This window comes from Phyllostomus hastatus, unplaced genomic scaffold (assembly GCF_019186645.2).
Source record: "Phyllostomus hastatus isolate PE091 unplaced genomic scaffold, TTU_PhHast_1.1 phas_contig_159, whole genome shotgun sequence".
In the NCBI taxonomy this organism is placed as follows: Eukaryota; Metazoa; Chordata; class Mammalia; order Chiroptera; family Phyllostomidae; genus Phyllostomus; species Phyllostomus hastatus.
In genome coordinates this window covers 4857750-4876153 of record NW_025333640.1, presented here as the reverse complement: position 1 = coordinate 4876153, position 18404 = coordinate 4857750, and the positions used below count along the sequence as shown (strand labels likewise).

At 56.4% G+C, this 18404-nt stretch overlaps 1 protein-coding gene across 3 annotated transcripts; it reads right to left on the bottom strand.

The window, feature by feature from the left end:
- Nucleotides 1–2744: 2744 nt before the first annotated feature.
- Nucleotides 2745–18167, bottom strand: MED16 (mediator complex subunit 16). Of its 3 annotated transcripts, none has more exons than XM_045831395.1 (15): nt 18035–18167; nt 16476–16648; nt 15569–15676; nt 15077–15246; nt 13683–14114; nt 12861–12966; nt 10582–10737; nt 9618–9829; nt 8864–9070; nt 7710–7920; nt 7058–7191; nt 6759–6951; nt 6094–6310; nt 4516–4599; nt 2745–3912 (listed from the first exon to the last, which is right to left on the bottom strand). In XM_045831395.1, the coding sequence occupies exons 2-15, from the start codon at nt 16606–16608 to the stop codon at nt 3786–3788; spliced, it is 2490 nt and encodes an 829-aa protein (XP_045687351.1). In that variant the 5' UTR covers nt 16609–16648; nt 18035–18167; the 3' UTR covers nt 2745–3785. The 3 variants fall into 3 exon arrangements, with proteins under 3 accessions (XP_045687351.1, XP_045687352.1, XP_045687353.1); XM_045831396.1 differs by having other exon boundaries at nt 16618–16648; XM_045831397.1 differs by lacking the exon at nt 16476–16648 and having other exon boundaries at nt 18035–18156.
- Between the last annotated feature and the right edge of the window lie 237 nt (nt 18168–18404).

Below are 18404 nucleotides of genomic sequence, written 5' to 3'. Positions count from 1 at the left end.
TCTCTGCCAGATTTCAGTCACTTCTGCCTCTTCCCCCAAGCAAACTGGGCCCTTCTGGTGCTGACTTCTGGGTGGGTGGGTTTGTGTATGTTCTAGGACCCTGTGGGTCTCTCCAGTGAGACTGGGAGTCTCTCCCTGCACCTCAACCCCCACAGGTGTTTTCAATCAGTGTTTTGAGGCTTTATTTCCCTGCACTGGAGCCCTGGGTTGCTCAGTCTGTCTCACTCCCCAGCTTCACCTGGTTTATCTGCATGGGAATGTGGGTCCACCCAGTCCACCAGCGGCCTTGCCCGCAGTGCCCCTCCAGTCTGATGCCTCACTGGGTCCACCAGCCTCCGCCTGCACACCTGGGGGTCCACCAGCCACTGCTTTTTTTGCTGTGACCCCTCTCTGCCCAGCCGCCCAACTCCTCCCCTCCTACCAGTCTGGATGAATGTGTCTATTTTAACTCCTTGGTTGTTGGACTTTCATACAGTTCAGTTTTCTGTTCAGTACTGGTTGTTTTCTTGTTTCTAAATTGCTGTTGTCCTTATTTTGGTTGTGTGAGGAGGCACAGTGTGTCTGCCCGTGCCTCCATCTTGGCTGGAAGTCTGACCTTCTTTGAATTCTTTATCAGGCAAATTATTTACTTTTTTCTGGAAACTTTTCTTGTCCCCTCAGTTGAGAGATAGATATTCTGGCATTTCATTTTGTTTGACTTCTGTTTGTTTACATGAATTAGACAGTCTTGAGAAAGTGGCCTGATGTGGAGGTGTCTGCATGTGCTGGGTGGTTTGGGAAGCCAGTGGGAGCTGAAGGTACCTGGGGCACTAGCCCACGGAGCTGGAGTGGCCAGAGCTGGGGAGGCCAGGTGAGGGTGGCGATGCCCTGTGGACCCTGCTTGCTTTCTTTGTTTGGAGTCTACCTCAAAGGCAGGCCAAAGCCCCTGGATAGAGCTCCTACTGCCCTCTAGAGGTGGAGTAGACACATACGATGGTGCTCGTGGCCCCTCTGATCCCCCTCCCCAGGGAGAGTGCCTGCAGTTCACTCTCCAATCTTCTCTGTACATTCTCTCCCTCATTAGTTATTTAGAAAGTGGTCTGGCAGAGCGTGTAGGCATTCTGTGCAGGGTAGTTTGGGAAGTGGGTTGGAGCTGGGCAGGTATTACAACACCTGGGGCTCTGGCCCGAGGACCTGAATGACTCCCTGGCAGGGAGACTAGGTGCACATGGTCCTGCCCTGTTGTCTCTGGAGGCAGAGCCTCCAGGCAGTCTTGCTGGAAATGCACTGTGCTGACCTTGCACGCCAAGTCCCCAAATAGAGCTCCTGTCACCCTGTGGACCCCCAGCCTTCTTTGTTGTTTCTTTCTCATTTGCTATTCATTCAACTGCAGATTAGGCAAGTCCAGCTGCTTCCGATGCTGCTATCTTGAGCACACACGGCATGATCCGCAAACAAAAGCATGTGCACCAGTAATGCCATGCCAGGAGGTGACAGGAAGGCTGAAAGGTGGTGAACCTGGCTGGCAGGACCTCGGGGTGAGGGTAGGGGTAAAAGCTGGCAGACCCAACACCCTTCACCAGGGTCTGAAGCTGCCAGGCACCTCCATGCCTCAGCCACGTGGTGGCGCCCTTACTCCTTCCTAGGAGTCCAGACACCTGAAGTTCCCCAAGGCCTGTGTGGGCGTGTCCCCCTTGGTCCAGCTGATGGCCAGCTCTCCCTTTGCTTCCCAGGTGTAACATGAGGGCCTGTGTGTGCTAGACCTGCTCTGAATTGAGACTCAGGTGTAGAGAAACTCTGAAGTTGTGCTCTTGTGACCAGGTCACAAATTGTGGAACAGGCTTGGAGAGCCCTCCTGACTCCTGAGGTCACACAGAAGCTCCTTGGCAGAGTCCGGATTCAAACCTAGCACCACAGTGCCTGTGTTCATAGGCATTTCCTGGGCTAAGAGGGTCACAGAAACAGATTGATGGGTATCCCAGAACAGCCACACAGCTCCGCCCCCCAGACTCACTGCCATCCTTCTGGGCAATGACAGGAAGGGGACAGGGTAGAACCGAAGCTCCAAGACTCTGTGCCCCTTTGCCTGCCTGGATGAGGGGCCACTGGGGCCCAGCACCTACCAGGCTCCAGGGGTTAAGCCTGGTCCCCAACGGGTGTTCATGAAGTTCCCTCTTGTTGAAAGAGTTGGAGGGTGTGACAGGTGAAGCCATTTGCCCCCCTGGGGATTGGGGAGTTAGAACTGGAACCTGTGGGAAGGTTTTGGTTTTGTACCATGAAGCATTCATTCATACACAAGTATTTGTGGAATTCCTTCTGTGTGCTCGGCCCCACGCCGGGTGTGGCGGGCACAGCGGACTCCCAGCCTTGCGCATAACGGGCCACATATTCTGTTGCATTGGATCTCCCTCATTTAGGCTTTCCCATGATGGGTGGGAGGTTCTCCACAGAGCGTTCATGAACTCCGTGTGTGAGAAACTGTGCCCATTTGGGACTTCCAGTCAGAAGGCAGTGTAGGTAAACAAGGCGTGCCTCCTGGCACTGGTTAGGCAGCAGGAATCCAACAGGACTGGACACTGCCGGAGCCCTGCAGCCATGGGCAGACGGGCTTGAAACACGGCCCCGATCCAGACAAGGGGCTCCCTGAGCTCCCACCATCCTGAGAGCTCAAAACACACTTGTGCTACAGTGAAGGCATTACCTTCTGTGGGGCACCCACCTGGTCTGCCTCCCTTGAGCTTCCAGAAGGAAAACATAAGAACCAATTACCACTTAACAGGCAGGTCAGTGCATCTACTGTGGGGGTATGGGACATAATCCAGAAAGTACCTGCTGGTGATAGGAGGCGGGACCCCAGGGGCATGAGGCCTGAGCAGCTCTGCACTGAGGGCTGGGTGTGGAAGACAAAGGCAGAGAGCAAGGAGAGATGCACACAATTGAAGACAGATGAGGCCGAGACCCACCTACCTACAGACAAGCAGAGCAAGCCAGGCACAGTCCCCACCCATGCCCAGCCTGCTGCTCCCTGCAGACCCTGTACCAGGCATACACTAGGTGCTCCATAAATGCTGACAGAGCAAGAGTGACACATACAGGCACGTGGAAACAGAAATGCCCATAAATGCACGATGGGGGTGGGAGACTTGGGACTAGGTAGGACCTTGGGGGTCTGCTGGGGCAATGCCCATCACACAGCCATTTAGCTGTGACCCAACAAAGCTGAATGTTTGTTGGGCTGCCAAGGTCAGAGCCACCTGGATGAGCAGGTACAGCATCGGTAGATATGGGTGATGAAACCGAAGAGGATACCTGGCCAGTGTCACTGGCAGCAACTGCTGGACACCCAACAGGTTCACGTGAGGCATTTTAAAAGACCAACAGCCAGACTGTCCTGAAACCTCTGAACTGTGAGACCAGGGGCACCCGGGAACAGGGGGAGCTTGGGGCACTGGAGCCGTGACACCTGTGGGTGGGCCTGGGTCTGTTTCAGCCGGCACCCAGCTTGGGTACAGGTGCAGCTGTGAAACGGAGTCCCGCCACCTGCGAGGCACCACCAGGCTCTGAGAGAGACACAGCAGTGTCCCCGGGTGAGAGGCAGCAACCTGAGGCTTCAGGCCAAGTCCTCAACTGTCCTCACAGGGATGCTGGTCTTGGCTGGCAAGGCCCCTAAAGTCACAGGTCAAGAATGACTTTTTTAACACACCCCATAAAGTCCTGAGTATGTAGAATGCTGTCACCGGGAGGGGACAGCGTCACCTTTCCATAACATCCATTGGGACTCTGTTTACAGGGCCTGAGGACCCCAGTCAGGGGCAGCTGAGGGGCATCCGCCGCCAAAGCCCCCCACACAGGCAGTTCTTGATCCAGCGCTGTTCCCACTGTTTGACAGCTGTTGTCTTATTGGGCGATTTGAGCATGGTGACACAGCCACACCTGCAGGCAGAACCAGGTGGAAGCAGGCGCTGGGTGGGGCCCTCTCCCACCTGCCCCTGGCCCCTGCACCCACCGTTCCCCGCAGCAGGAATGATCTCCTTTGCACTGCCCCCCAACTCTGGCCAGCTCCTCCGCATGCTCCTGCCCCAGCTCAGGTGCTGCTGCCTCACCTCAACATGGACAGAGCAGGGGCTGGGGGTCCAGTCCTGGCTCGGCACTCCCTGGTGGCATGACACTGGGACTCAGAACCTATGTCTGGGTTGTGTGGCAACTGGGGCCACGTCTACCAAGGGCCGGCACAGGGCCTGGGCCTTGCACCACTGTGGTTGCTCCTCCATTCCTGCACCTGGGTTGCTGGGAGCTCTGCGAGGGCTGGGTGCTCACTGCTCACCACTGATATCCCCAGAAGGGAAGCCCAGGACCTCCCTGGTCCCTTACAGAAACTGCCTGGTGTGTCCTCTCGGCAGCTCCACAAGGGAGGCACGTTCACAGGTGGGGAAACGAGGCTGAGAGGAGAAGCCTCTCACCCTGAGGTCATGCGGTGGCAGAGTGGGGGCAATGTTCGCTGCGGGATGGATGAAGGGTCTGCCGTGCGTGGCTCACCTCGTACAGGACTTGCACTCCTCCGTGGGGAAGGCTCCCAGGTGCAGCCTCCGCAGATGGTCGATCTTGGGCTGGCCAGTTGCCCTGGCAGAGGAGGGTAGAGGGGATCAGAGTCCCACACACACGCACATGTGCACACACGTGTGCAGAGAACACACACATGCACAGAGGGGCACACATGTGCAGTAGATATGTGTGCGCACTAATGTGCAGAGACGGGCACACATGTACACACATGTATGATGCACCTGCTGTGGCAAAACGCAAGGGAGATGGTGCCTGTGGACGTGCGTCTACACTCCCTGTGCCCACAGAGACACCCCACCCTGGACGGTGCTGGACGCCCTGATGACATCAGAACCCTTGGGTGACACAGAGACCCTGGCAGTAGGAGCCCACAGAGGAGCAGACCTGGTGCTTGGGGCAGGACAGTTGGTTGTACCGTGTGACATATATTTGAGTTTCCAGAACAAAGCGTTCAGAACCTCCCAGTGACTGGCATCCTCACTCACAGTCTTTTCTGTGATTCACCAGGCCCTGTCCCACCACGGCACAAGAAAGAAAATGCCAGGAGGTCCCGGAGGTGGGACCACAGGGGTGGGAATGGTCTTCTTTTTTTTTCCTTTTAATTTATTGATTGATTTTAGAGAGAGATGAAGAAGGTTGGAGGGAGAGAGAGAAAAAAACATCAATTTGCTGTTCCACTTATTTATGCATTCATTGGTTGCTTCTTGTATGTGCCCTAACTGGGGACCGAACCCGTAACCTTGATGTATTGATATGATGCTCTAACCAACTGAGCTACCTGGCTAGGGCCAACAGCCTTCCTTTTGTTCATATGCTTGCTGAAACTTCCACCCAAAGTAACAGGCTACTCGGGCAGATCACGTCTATTTCTCCATCCAGGGACTACTCAGCAGGGGTGGGCACCTGATGGGTCCCAGTGCAGATGGTGGCCCAGCCACTTCATTGCTGTGACCCTGGCTCAGTGACTGCACCCTTCTGAGCTGTTCACTCACCTGTGGGATGGGGACAAAACCCCACCCTCAGTGCTGTGGGCAGTAAAGGGTTAACTTAGCAGGTCTGGGTTGTCCAGACTTCTGTTGCAAAGATAGGGCTGGCCCTTTGACCGCCAGAGTGCCCCTCAGCCCTGTGAAGGTCCAGCCTGATTTAGTGTCTACTGGGGCCTTGGGTCAGGCCAGGTATGGGGCTCAGGCCACACATCAGCCTGGCCTCCGCAGAGGCTGGAGCCCCAAATACCTGTGGCCGGCCACGTGACATTGCACACAGAAGGTGACAGACCAGGGGGAGGACAACATCACACAGATACCCAAGTGCACAAATCAACAAAGACTGAGGTGATGGTGGAGGGAGTGACAAGGACTGGAAGGCAGGGGAATTCAGTGCCTCAGTGAGGCATGTCTCCTGGGGACAGCATTTAGGTCAAGCTCAGGAGGAAGCAGCAGGCACAGCACATGCAAAAGCCCTGAGGCAGAAGCATGAAGGAGCTAGGTGGGTCTGGGGGGGTGGGGCCCTGCAGGAGGAACGTGCACAGGGCCCGAGGCGGAGGGCACGCACCTGATAAGGCCATCCAGCTGCAAGGTGGTGGCGCTGCCGGGCAGAGTGGGGGCCTTGCCGAAGTACAGACGCAGGGGCTGCTTGGGCTGCAGGCGGCTGACCAGGCCGTCACTGACAGGCAGCCAGTCCAGGCTGGGGATGAGCAGCTGGCTGGGCAGCAGGCAGCACTCGTCGACAAGTGCCTCATCTGGCTCGCTCGTGGGGCCCTCGTCACGGCCTGCAGAGGAGGACCATGGGATGTCCTGGTCAGCTTGGAGCTCAGGGACCAGGTTAAGGCCCAGCTCTGACCTGACTTTCTGAGTTGCCCTGGAAGCTCTTCCCCCACTGGCCTCAGCCTTCCCCTCTGTAAAATGGAAACCTAGTCATTCATTTAAAAAACATTCAGCAAGAACTGAGTGCCTTCCTGGGAAGAGGGTTTCAAGAATGACAGAACCTGGCCCTCCAGAAATACACAGCCTGGTGACATGAGACAAGCCACCAGGTGTTTAATAATGGCTGATGTTTAATGACCACCCACCCCGTGCTTGAACTTGTGCTGGGTGCTGGGGAAACAGTGGAGACCAAGACACAGCCAGTATGACTTAAGGAAACATATTCTGGTGGGGGGACTCAACTGGGGCTTGTATGTTGGTGGGAGGCTGGGATCAGAGAGCTGGACATCTTACAGCAGATCCAGAGCTTGGTGAGCAGACGGAAGAGCAGGGACATGCTGTCCTGGGTGTCAGAGGTGGCCGTGTACACAGGCAGGCAGCTGGGCTTCAGCAGGCCCCAGATACGGATGACAACCATCAGTTCCCGCAACATACCAAGCGAGGTACCATCCCGCAGGAAGCTGTGTCCAGGCCGCAGTGGGGCGCCCTGCAGGAAAAGGCATTCGAGCTATTTATTTAAATGTGGGTCATATCCTAGGACCTTCATGGGTCCTGGAGCGGGGCTTTTGCAGAGGGGCAGGGAGGGGGCACACCTGGTTGGGCAGGCTGGCCAGCAGGTAGAGCACGAAGTCGCCCACCCACTGTAGGAGCTGTTGCAGAGCTTGGAGTGTGTTCATGTCCAGGACAAACTCCTCTGTCTTGAGGTTGATCATGACCTTGTCGATATCTAGAAAGGGAGGGTGGTCAGAAGTACCCAGGCCCCACCATGCACTGGGACCAACCCCGCTTTACACCCTGGGATCCTCATGACCCACCAGCACCCACTGTGAGCTGGGCCTGGACAAGGCCAACCCAACGCTGTGAATAAGCAAGTGACTGGCAGGATGGCTGAGCCAGGGACTATGGAGGAGAGGGCTGGACCCACAGCAACAAGGTATCCACTGCCAGCTCTCAGGACGACCCTGCTGCCCCTCGGGCCAGCCTGTGCTGGGGCCCCTGAGCTCCTCCCTGGCATGGCTGATGGAACCAGACTCGACTCCGTCTGTTTCCCTCTGGTTAACATTTGCCTCCAGCTCCAGGCCAACCTTGCGGGCCAAAGTCTCCTCAGTTCAGGTACCATCCCCACACCTGACATACAGGAAGCACCAGTGGACAGTATTCAGGCAGGACTTGGGACGATCCTGCACAGAACCGTGCAGGCACAGCCACTCTCAGGGCAGCCTGCTGGGAGGGGGCGGGACACACCAACGTCTGTGATCTTGGCACAGATCTCGGTCAGCCGGTCGCCGGGACTCTTATCGGGCGTATTGAGGATATGCGGGCGCAGCAGGGACTTGAGCGTGGAGCTGATGGCGATGAGAAAGAGCTTGGCATGGTAGTCACACACGAGGGTCACGGTGCAGGGCGACAGCTTGCAGAGTGAGGCCTTCATGGCCAGGATCCGGGTGGAGAGGACCTGGGGGTTGTGCAGTATGAGCAGAGACATCCACCTGAGGGGCCTGGGGAAGAGGCTCCTGTACAGTATATAGCGGGGCTGGGCAAGCTGAGGCACCTGCTTAATGTCTCTGGGCCTCACCTCTTTGTGGTGAAATCAGGTAAGAGACTCTATCTCACAGAATGGGCAGGGTGTCAACCTGGAAGTGGCCCTGCACCCAGGGGACACTGGGCATGTCTAGGGACATCTGTGGTTGTCACACTGGCAGTGCTTCTGGCATTGAGTGGGTGGGGGCCAGGGATGCTGCTCAGCACTCTGCTGCGCCCAGAACAGCCCCCCACCACAGAGAGAGACCTGGCCCGGGTGTAAGAGGTGCCGAGGGGAGACCTGGTTTCATTGGGTGAGTGAACGTGCTAAAGCACTAGAATGTACCGGGCCAGGGCCTGCAGGCAGTGACCTCATTCCCACTGAGCTCGGCCCTGAACCCCCGCTACAGCTTCACATCCTCCCTAACAACCTCGCTCCCGTCCTATCAGGCTCCTCTCGTGAAAGGGACCTATCTCCCTACTTCACTGTCTTACTGGTCACTACTGGCACAGAGGAAAGCTGCCCATTTCTGAAACTATTCTTTGTGCGCCCCCATGCGGAACTTGTGCTAGCGTTAAGGGCTCCTTGTGAACGCTAGTGGTTTCACAGGTGCACTGTCACAAGCACCCGATCATTGTTCTCTTCCTCTCTGACCTCTAAGCCTATTTATTGCTCCTATCTCAGCATGTGTGCGAGCCCCCAGTTCTGCATGCACGCGCACTCATGTACTCTGAGGCGTCTGAGAAGACAGCTCCCGCTGGCAGCAGAGGTGGTGTCCCCAGGGGTTCATGGGTCACCAGAGGGCTCTGACTTCTTAGAGAAAACTCTCCAGGTAAAGAACAAGGTAGAAAGATGGGGGCACGAGGCACTGGACTACCTGCTGCAGGGCAGCTTTCTGGCGCGTGTACTCCTCGTGCAGCCGCTCCACCAGGCTCTGCACCATCGTGGGCTGCACGTGAAGCAGGATGTCCCACCAGTCATAGCCGGTCACCATGCAGTACTCCAGCAGGAAAAGCAAGTGCCGCAGGGCCAGGTTCACATCCAGTGTGTGGCCCATGGAGGGCGAGATGCGCAGCATGCTCAGCTATGGGAGAGGGACAGCTGGTGAGACCCCTAAGGGAGTGCTGGGCAGATGGCGTTCCTAGCCCCGCCTAAGGCTCTGGGTGCCACGCTCCCTCCCAGGGGCTGGTGGCCCTGCTGCATGTGGGCAGTCAGAGCCCGGCACGTGCAAGTGTTAATGGGCTTGAGGCGGCCACACAGCACTTTCCAAAAACGACCTGAGGGGCCGCCCTACACCCTCACACGCATTTGGGGGGACTGGACCCATCCTTTAGGCTCCACGATGGATGCAAACCAATGGGTGGGAGCCGTGGGGAGCCCTCCAGACATAGACACGGCTCCCCAGGGAAGTTGAGCCCCCCATGCAAGGTGAGGCCTGTGGAGTGACAGCCAGGCAAGGCCCATACACCTGTAGTGAGGAAATGGACCAGGATTCTGCTGGAAGCCAAAAAACACAAGTGACAGGCATGCACCAGACAGAGCCCATTTGCCCCAGGGCAGCCGAGGATGGAGTGGGTTGCTCCCCCATAAACACTGAGGGGTAGCTCTGGAGCACCTGGGGCAGTGCTTACCTTCCCGTGGTTGTCAATGCCTACAAGGGCCAAGGAGGTCCAGGACAGCTGCATGGCCTTGAAGTGAACGGCAGGGCCCGTGGTCCGGGGGCGCTTAATGGCTGGCTCATCCATGGAGCGTGGAGCTGTGGAGCTGTAGAATATGGCCATGGTCTGCAGTGACAGCCGGTGCACAATGTGGACGCTGCCATCGTGGAAGGCCAAGGCTAGCCCTAGGGGAGGGGCACATGCAGGGTCAGGAAAGGCCTGGAATATGCCCACTGGTGGCTGTGGGGCTGCCTAGCTCTGGACAATGCAAAGTGACTACCCTGGGGATGGGTGAGCCCCAAGACACAAACAGCCCACCACCCCATGTCTGGCCAGCCGCCCCCACAGCCGCTATCCCCTCCTCCTTTGCTAACAGGCCACCAGAATCAGCAGAGCGAGGTGCCACCAGCTCAGGCTGCATATCCCCAGAGGCTGTGCAGCTGACTCTATGTTTCGGCTGATGTGAGCAAATACAGCTTCCAGGGGGACCAGGTGGGAGGGGACAGGAGCACACAAAGGGCCTCATGGCAGGAACACAAGTCAGGTAATTTATAGACTCCTCGAGCCCAAAGCTGTGATGAACATGTAGCACTATTGGGGCTGACTGTTAGCCATCCCAGCGCTTCCAGCCTGACTCACTCACAGTCAAAGTCTCCAGGGACTGAACCAGGATCAATGTCTCAGCTGCTACAACAAAGGGCACTGCTTATCTGGAGAGTTTACCCTCAAGTTTCCAACCTCTGCCTTATTGGTTTCTAACAGCTCTTTACATATTAAAGATGCAGCTTTTCAGATCCTGAAAGTGGAGAGCCTCAAAGCTCTATGAGCTGGTTGGGTCCTGAAAGCAAAGCCACCTCCTCGTCGGGTACTGACTCCAGACTAGGAGGCAGCTCCCATGGCTCTAAGACCTAAGACCCCAGCTCCAAGCCCACCATACCGAGGCCGGGGTAGAACTGCGTGTCGCTGGCCACCTTCAGGTCCGTGTTGGTGAGTGAGATAGGCAGCTTGGGCAGTGCCACAGCAGAAACTCGGTCCAGGTCATTGGTGGCCGACAAGATCCGCCACTTGAGAATCATGGGCTGCTTGTCACCAACTAAACATAGGGCAGGGACACAGGACAGCAATGGAATGAAGACAGGCACCACAATGATGGGCCCTAAAGGGGACAATGGCCAAGACCCCTTCTCTGATCCCAGCACCTGCCCTCCACCAGGGGCTCCACCTCAGCCCTGGCCACTCAACATATCACACCCCAGACAGCTGGTTGGTACAGGATAGGCACATGACCCAAGATGGCCAAGAGAACCCAGTCCTGGGACTTCCTGGAGACAGGGGAGAGGCATCTTCCAGGAAGGTGTCAGCTGGCAACAGTGGGTACCCACTTGCTGGAGCCAACGTAATGAGAAGGGGGATGCTACCCCTGACCCTGCTGCCACACAAAACCCAAACTCCCTTGTGACTTGCCAGCTTGGGTTGGGTTTGTCCCTTACAACCTAAGAGGTCCTAAGTGGGACCCCAGCTGACCCCACCAGATAAGATGCATCCCCTCCCTGCACTCACACCCCCCACGTGTTGATGAAACCTCTTGCACCCAACAAGAAATGGAGTGACTTCCGTGAATCTAGGCATGGCCAGTGGGCACTGGTGAACTGTGGTGTAAGCAGAGGATCCAATAGTGCCTGTGCCTGGGATGCTGTGGGGAGCAGGCTGGGTTGCAGGGCATGTGCCACGGGAGGACGGGCCTGGTTGGTGGGCAGCAGCCCAAGCTGGGAGGCTAACGGCAGGCACATGGAACCAAGCATCTAGGTGCAGCCAGATGACCTAGTCCAGAATAATACAAACTGTGGTTTTGAGCCTGAGTTTAGGGCTAATGTGTTACATGGCGAAGCTGACTGTCAAAGGACTCGTTTCTGCCATCGTCAGCGTCCAGATGCGTGCCCCAGGGGCTTCCTCATAGTTTATAAACTTGCTGCACCCTGGCTGGTGTAGCTCAGGGGACTGATTGCCAGCCTGTGAACTGAAAGGTCACCGGTTTAACTCCCAGTCAGTGCACATGTCTGGGTTCCGGGCCAGGTCCCTAGTTCAGGATGTACAAGAGGCAACTGATCAATGTATCTCTCACACACAGATGTTTTTCTCCCTCTTTTTCTCCCTCCCTTCCCCTCTCTCTAAAAATAAATAAAATCTTTAAAATAAATAAAGTTGCTGCAAACCCCATAAGGGAGTCTCGGCAAATGCTGTTCCCAGGGGAAATTGAAGCCCAGAAAGGTCAGAGTGGAATTCAGTCTCTGGCATGAAGATATTACAAAATGTAAAGGTAACAACCAGCACACAGTTCCAGGGAAGGCTTGCAGGGCAGGAACTGTGCCCAGCCACTCAAACCCTCCCTTCACCGACTGGTACACCCCGAGGCCCCGATGCAGCCCTGCCTGCCCCCTGTGGGGCCACCCACCACTGTCCAAAAGCTCCCCGGGATACCTGTCCTGGGACAGGGCAACGTGCCTGTTCACGTCAATTCCTCCGTAGCCACAATGGCAGCTTATGTAACCACCTCGAGCAGCAAATGACACAGCAAGGGACCTCTTGATGCAGCTTCATTAGTGGCTTCTGCTTAGCAACCCCCTGCGCATCCAACCACCCCAGGGTCCATTAGCGCTAATCAGCAAAAAGCAGAGCTTTCTTTCGATGGGAAAACACCTGCATCTGTGTATCTGGGCAAGGCTTCCCCCCTACAGCTCCACCATCAGGGGACGAAAACTAATGGCTTTTCCAGCCTGCCACTGTCTTCAGGTCAGGCCAGTGCGTCCCAGGGTCTGTGTCAAAGAGGAGGGTGTGCTGGTCTTGGGGCCAACCTGAGGGACACAGGGGGTCCCCATGGGTGAAAGGATGAGGAAGGCAGGGTGGGCTGGTGGGCGTGTTCTTGGCAAACTCAGTTAACCCCTGCAATCTTGGTTTCCTCACTCTCAACCAGGGTTTCTGAAAGACCCATGGCTTTTAGGATTAAGTGCCTCCCTGCAGCCCACGCCCCCTGCTGAGCTGGCTCTAGCTGCTGGCCTCGTACACCACGACTGTGGCTCTGCTGTTCCACTAGCCATGTTCCCACAGGGGGTTTCAGGTGGAGGTGGTCGGGCTGCCTGTTGGTGACTATGGGCCTCTTTGAGCCTCAGTTTCCCCAAATCAAAAGTCAAGTGCCCCAGCCCCATGGAGGGAACTCACCCACAGGAGAGATCTGCTGGAAAATGTTGTTCACGGGAAGCCCTTCCTTCCGCAGGGACCAGCACTCCACAATGCTGCTTGTCTGGTTGGACGCGCACAACAGCACCTGGGGGGACAGTGGGCAGCTTGATGAGGAGGCAGCACTTTGGGCATCCACACCTCATGGGGGCACTTGGGCTAACCCAGGCTCGGGTGCTGGCCTGCCTGATACAGCCACCTCCCCTTCCTGGACCTCTGTTTCCTGGGTCGCTCACACTTGGCCCCAACCTCACAGCAACTGTGGACTTGAACCCAGGTCTACCCATCCGCCACCCTGCCGGAACAGCGCACACCACACCAGTGGTGCCCTCCTTGGCAGGCGTTTGGGCCTTACTGCTGTGCAGTTACAATGGGAACCATAGTGACCTAGTGGGGTCGGCTAAACAGCAGCCCCCAAGATGTCCCTATCTTGGTTTCAGGACCTGCTTACATGTCACCTCACACAGTAAAGGGGTTCTGCAGGTGAGATTAAGTCAAAGACTCTGAGATGGGGATGACCCTGATTCTCCGGGGTCCCAGTGTCCTCATAAGAGGATGCAGGAGGGTCAGAGTCAGAGGTGGAAGAGGCTGCATTGCTGGCTGTGACGATGGAGGAAGGGACCACGAGCCAGGGATGTAGCGCCTCTAGAAGCTGGAAAAGGCTAGAAATGTTTCTCCCTGGAGCCTCTGAAAGGACCAGCCCTGCCTGCAGCTGGGTTAGCCCGTGAGACCCAAGTCAGACTCCCAGCCAGAACTGAAGGTGAAAAGTGTGTTGCATCATGGCTGCATCCCCAGTGACCTCACCTGCTCGGACATGTCACGGGCCAGGAATTTGAGGTGGGTGATGGCGGGAAACTTGTCCTTGCGGTTGAGGTCGGTGGTGCAGCGCATGAAGAGCGAGGGCAGGATCTCGGTGTCGATGCGACACTTCTCACTGACCACACTCACACACACCTTGTAGAACTGCACGGGAGAGGCGCTGCTGCCATCCGCCGTGGCCACCACGATGTTGCCACCGCCCGTGAAGGCGATGTCTGCCAGGGCGACTCGGCCACGCAGCCGGCATAGGCTCTCCGTCGATGTCAGCACCTGCCCGCTGGGCTTGAGTAGGGACACGGTGACCAGGCCGCTGACAGTCACCGCAATCCAGCCCTCCATGGGCTTGCCCCCAAACAGTGTGAGGGATGGTGAGAACTTGACACGGGAGAACTTCTCCCCGAAGCTGGAAGCGCCTGACTGTGGGAGAGTGAGCAAGGGGTCTTACTTAGTCCTGGTGCCACCCGCTGAGGACAGGCAGAAAGATGCACTGTCTGGCTGTAAGGGTCAGCCTCCGGTGACCCGACAACCCATGAGGCAGAAGCTACGAGAGCACGGACTTGAATTCAAATCCTGCCTTGGCTACTTGAGCACCGTGTGACGTGGGCCTCTCTGACCCTCTGTCTCCTCATCTGTACTTCAGAGACCCATGGTGAGGATCAAATGACTGAATACATGAAGGACAGGAGTCAGCAACCTTCTCGTGTAAGGGGCCAGGCACTCATTATTTTCAGGTTTGTGGGCCAGGTGGCCCCTGCTGTGACCACCTGCTCCTTGTCTGAGTCTGTGGAAGCAGCTGCCGATGAAACTGTTCACAGAAACAGGTGGGGCTGCATTTGGCCTGCAGGCTGTGGTGGGCAGACCCCTGTATTAAGAATTCAGGAGGTGCCGTGAAAGTACTGGCTGCTGCTATTACTGTTACATGTTTCAAAATTAGGTTTAAGTTATGATTTATGTGCAAAACAAAATTTGCTCTTTTTAGGCATATGGTTCCACGGGTCTTAACAAACGTGTTGTCATGGAAAACCATAAAAATCGTGACCAGAATCCACTCCCCTCTAAAGGGCCCTCATGCCCCTTAGCAGTCAGTCCCCACCCGACCCCACCCTGGGTCCCGAGTGGTATCACTAGTTTTGCCTTTTCTAGAATTCTACCAGAGTGGGACCCATGTGCTGCCTTTATGCCTGGCTCCTTCCACTCAGCAGGACACTCCTGAGCTCTGTCTGTGCTGTTTCATCACTGAACCAGAAGGTGTGAACCAGGCCCAGGGCTCGAAAAGCTAGAAGATGCTGGTGATAGGAGAGGAGGAGCCAAGGTGGCAGGTGGACGGATAAAGTGAATGGCCTCGTCCACCACACCTACTCACTCAGGCAGACACTCACCTTTTCCACATGCAGTGCCAACTTCACACCATTGTGTAGCCAAGACAGGGCCACGATGGGGTCCCCCTCCACCAGGCTTCCCACAGGGCTCTCCCAGCTGTTGGCCAGGTGGTCCGCCATGCTCCAGCACTTGATCTGCCCATTAGCATCAGCTGACAGGAGCCGGGAGCCTGCAGGAAGCAGACCTGCATCACAAACCCCCACCGTGGGCAGGGATCATCACCCACAGCACATCAAGAGCTTGGGAGGAGCCAGCCTAGTGGTGGAAGAGCAAAGGAGTGCCACAAGGCATGGTGCAGAAATAGCTCTGAACATGGGAACAGGAAGAGTACTAGCCACAAAGCCTTAAGTCAAAGTTTCGGGTCCCAGCTCTGACTTTGGGGACAGGACCAAGAAAAGACAGAATACATCCCCCTGGGATTTGGGATGAGCATCACCATGGTTGCCCTTGGCTACACAGGACCCTACTGAGCCTGTCGACCCCACCCTCACCTGACTGGTCCCACTCAAGGCAGGTGATGGCCTCGCTGTGCTCTGAGCTGATGGAGTGCACGTCCCAGGGGTGCTCTGTGTCCAGGATGTGGATCAGGCGGGTCAGGTCTACAGGGGACGGAGGACAGTCAGCACAATGACAATGACATAGCCCTAAAGACTCCAAGGGGACTCAGGGAGGAACCCAGTATATGTCCCACCCACAGGGAAGTCATGGAGATGCTGCCGACCACATCGACAGCCCAGGTGCTAACGACGAACAGGCTTGCGTTCCCCGGGGAACACAGAGCAGGCCTGCGAGCCGCCGCCAGTGTGTCTACAACCCAGAAAACAGAATCGGAAGAAAATGCAAACAGGGGGCTTCTCTTCGCAGAAGATAATAGGTGGTTCTCTTTATCCTAAATTTCTGTGCTTCTCTAATTTTCTCTAATGAATGCACATCACTCAAACGTTGGAGAGAAGATGGCTGGTGGCGATGAACCTTAGAGGCTTTCAAAAGTCAAAAGTGCCATGTCAGGTCTGGAAACTGAGGCACAAGTCTCCCCAACAAGCCTGAGTGGAATGCCCACCTTTACCCCCTCCACCACACAGGGGTCATCCCAGCATCCCCCAGGCACCAGGTGTGGGAGAGCACCATCACAGCAGCCGCCACCCATTTGGGTGGCTCACTGAGGACAGCAGCCACCAGTTAAATGCATCTGTCTTTTGCACCCTGAAAGGTTGGGGCCTTCACCACCCCCCAGATATGAATGAGGTGGGAGATGGCTCCCACCCAGGCCTGGAAACCTGGTGTCTCCCCACGGCAATGTGCCAGGCACCATGGAGCCAGGGGTATAACACTGTGTGGGGAGGGGAGGGGAACAAGACGGGAGGGAATGGGGGTTGGACTGGAGGTAAAGGGGTGCACCCTGGTCATCATTCCGGAGGTCCGTGGTGAAAGCGATGAGGTTGCGGCAGGACCAGGCACATGCCAGGGGTACTGATGGACAGTGTGTGCTCTTGGGCCACTTCTCCCACTCGCAGACATAAGCCAGATCCATTGAGCCCACCTGCCACAGGTCACACACCAAGGACAGTCACCTGAGGAAGAGAATGACCACCTGAAGGAGGAAGTGACAGGGAGGATTGGCTCACCTTCACCAAGTGCCTGCAGGGTGCTGAATGCCATGCTGGATGCTGGGTCATCAAGAGAAATGAAAAGCACCCAATTCCTGCCCTTGGGTCTTGTATGTGTGTGAGGGGGAGGGCTGCGTTTTAAACACAGAGCCAGAGAGGCCTCATTGGGGAGAAAACATTTGAGCAAAGGTGCAAGAGAATGCGCTGAGGCACACAGATGTCTGGGGAGGAGCACTGCTGGGGGAGGGGACAGCCGGTGCGAAGGCACAGAAGGTGGGTCTAGCCTGGGGTGTTTAAGAAGCGGTCCAGTGATTGACGTAAGGGCGGGGTAAGGGCAGGTCGTGCAGGTTCCTGTGGGCTTCCACCCTTGGTGACAAAAGAGTAAGAGCCCCAGGAGGGCTGTGACTTATTTGTGTTTTGACAGGACCCCTCTGCTGTCTGGAGAATGCACCTGGGAGGCGGGTGAGGAGAATGAGAAGTGGAAACTGTGAGAAGAGGTTGGACCTTGGGTCTCTCCTTTAGGAAGGGCTGAGTTGGGGAGACAGGTTGGGGAAGTTAGCAGTTTGGGTCTTGGTGTGGGACTTACGAATGGTGAAGAATAACAGTAAGAGTGAATCCTTCCTCAGGGCTCAGTGCCTGGCATGGATTACAGGTTATCTTTCACTACTGCAAAAGCCCAGTGAGGTTGTTGGTACGATCAACTCCATTTTCTCAGTCACTACCTCTACCCTCACATCCCCAATTCTTCAGATCCTACCCGAGAATACCAAAGCCCCGCCCACAACTCCCCAAAGCACTCCTTTCCCATCCCCTTCAGTCTTTGCTTTCCAGACCTTGCTCTCAATTTGCCTCTCGAGCCTCCAGGCCCAGACTAAACTAACAAGCTTCACTTCAGAGACCCCAAACAATCTCTAGGCCTGTTCCCAAAGCCCTCCGGCCCCGCCCTTAACACCGTTTGCTTTCCAGACCCCTCCCCGACAACCTGGCCCTCCAGGTCCTCTAGAGACTCCAAGCCCCAAACCAAGGACCCCACGCAATCTCTACGTCCCTCCCCCAAGTCCCCCACAACCTCAAACTCCGCCCTAAACCCGCCCCGGGTGGAAAGCCCTAGGCCCCGCCGCGATTTCCCCCTGCTGGAGAACCCGTTTCCACCACCCACTCCCAGACCACGCCCAGAGCTCCAGGCAGTGTACCCAGCACCCTTTGCTTTCTAGGCCCGCCCTCTGACCTCACAGGCCCCGCCCCGGGGTCGCCAGTCCCCGCCTTCTCTGGGACGCATCCCCTCCCCCGCCCCCCGGGGTCACCGGGAGGCTGGCTGACCCCCCGGAACCCTTGTATCCCTTCGTTTACCTGGTCGGCTCGTGCGCCGCGGCCGCAGACCGCACTCCCTCTAACACCCCGACTCCAGCGCCGCCATCTTCCCTAAGACCATTGAGTCTCCCGCGCAGCGCGAACGCTTCCCAGAGACTTCTGGGACGGCAGCGGCTGGGGCTCCGGCCCCGCCCCACTTCCGGACTTGTTTGTGTGAGCGTGATAGACTCTTAGCTGTTACCTGAGTTTTATTTGTTAGAGTAACAGGTATTTTTTCGTATTTTTTCAGCCCCAATGAACTACCCCATTTGGTTACGCTGTGTGCTGCACTGTCATGTAAAGATGGGTTGCTAAACCTTTGTAACGTAATTCACCCTTAATGAAAGTATTTATATATTCTCTAAGTAAC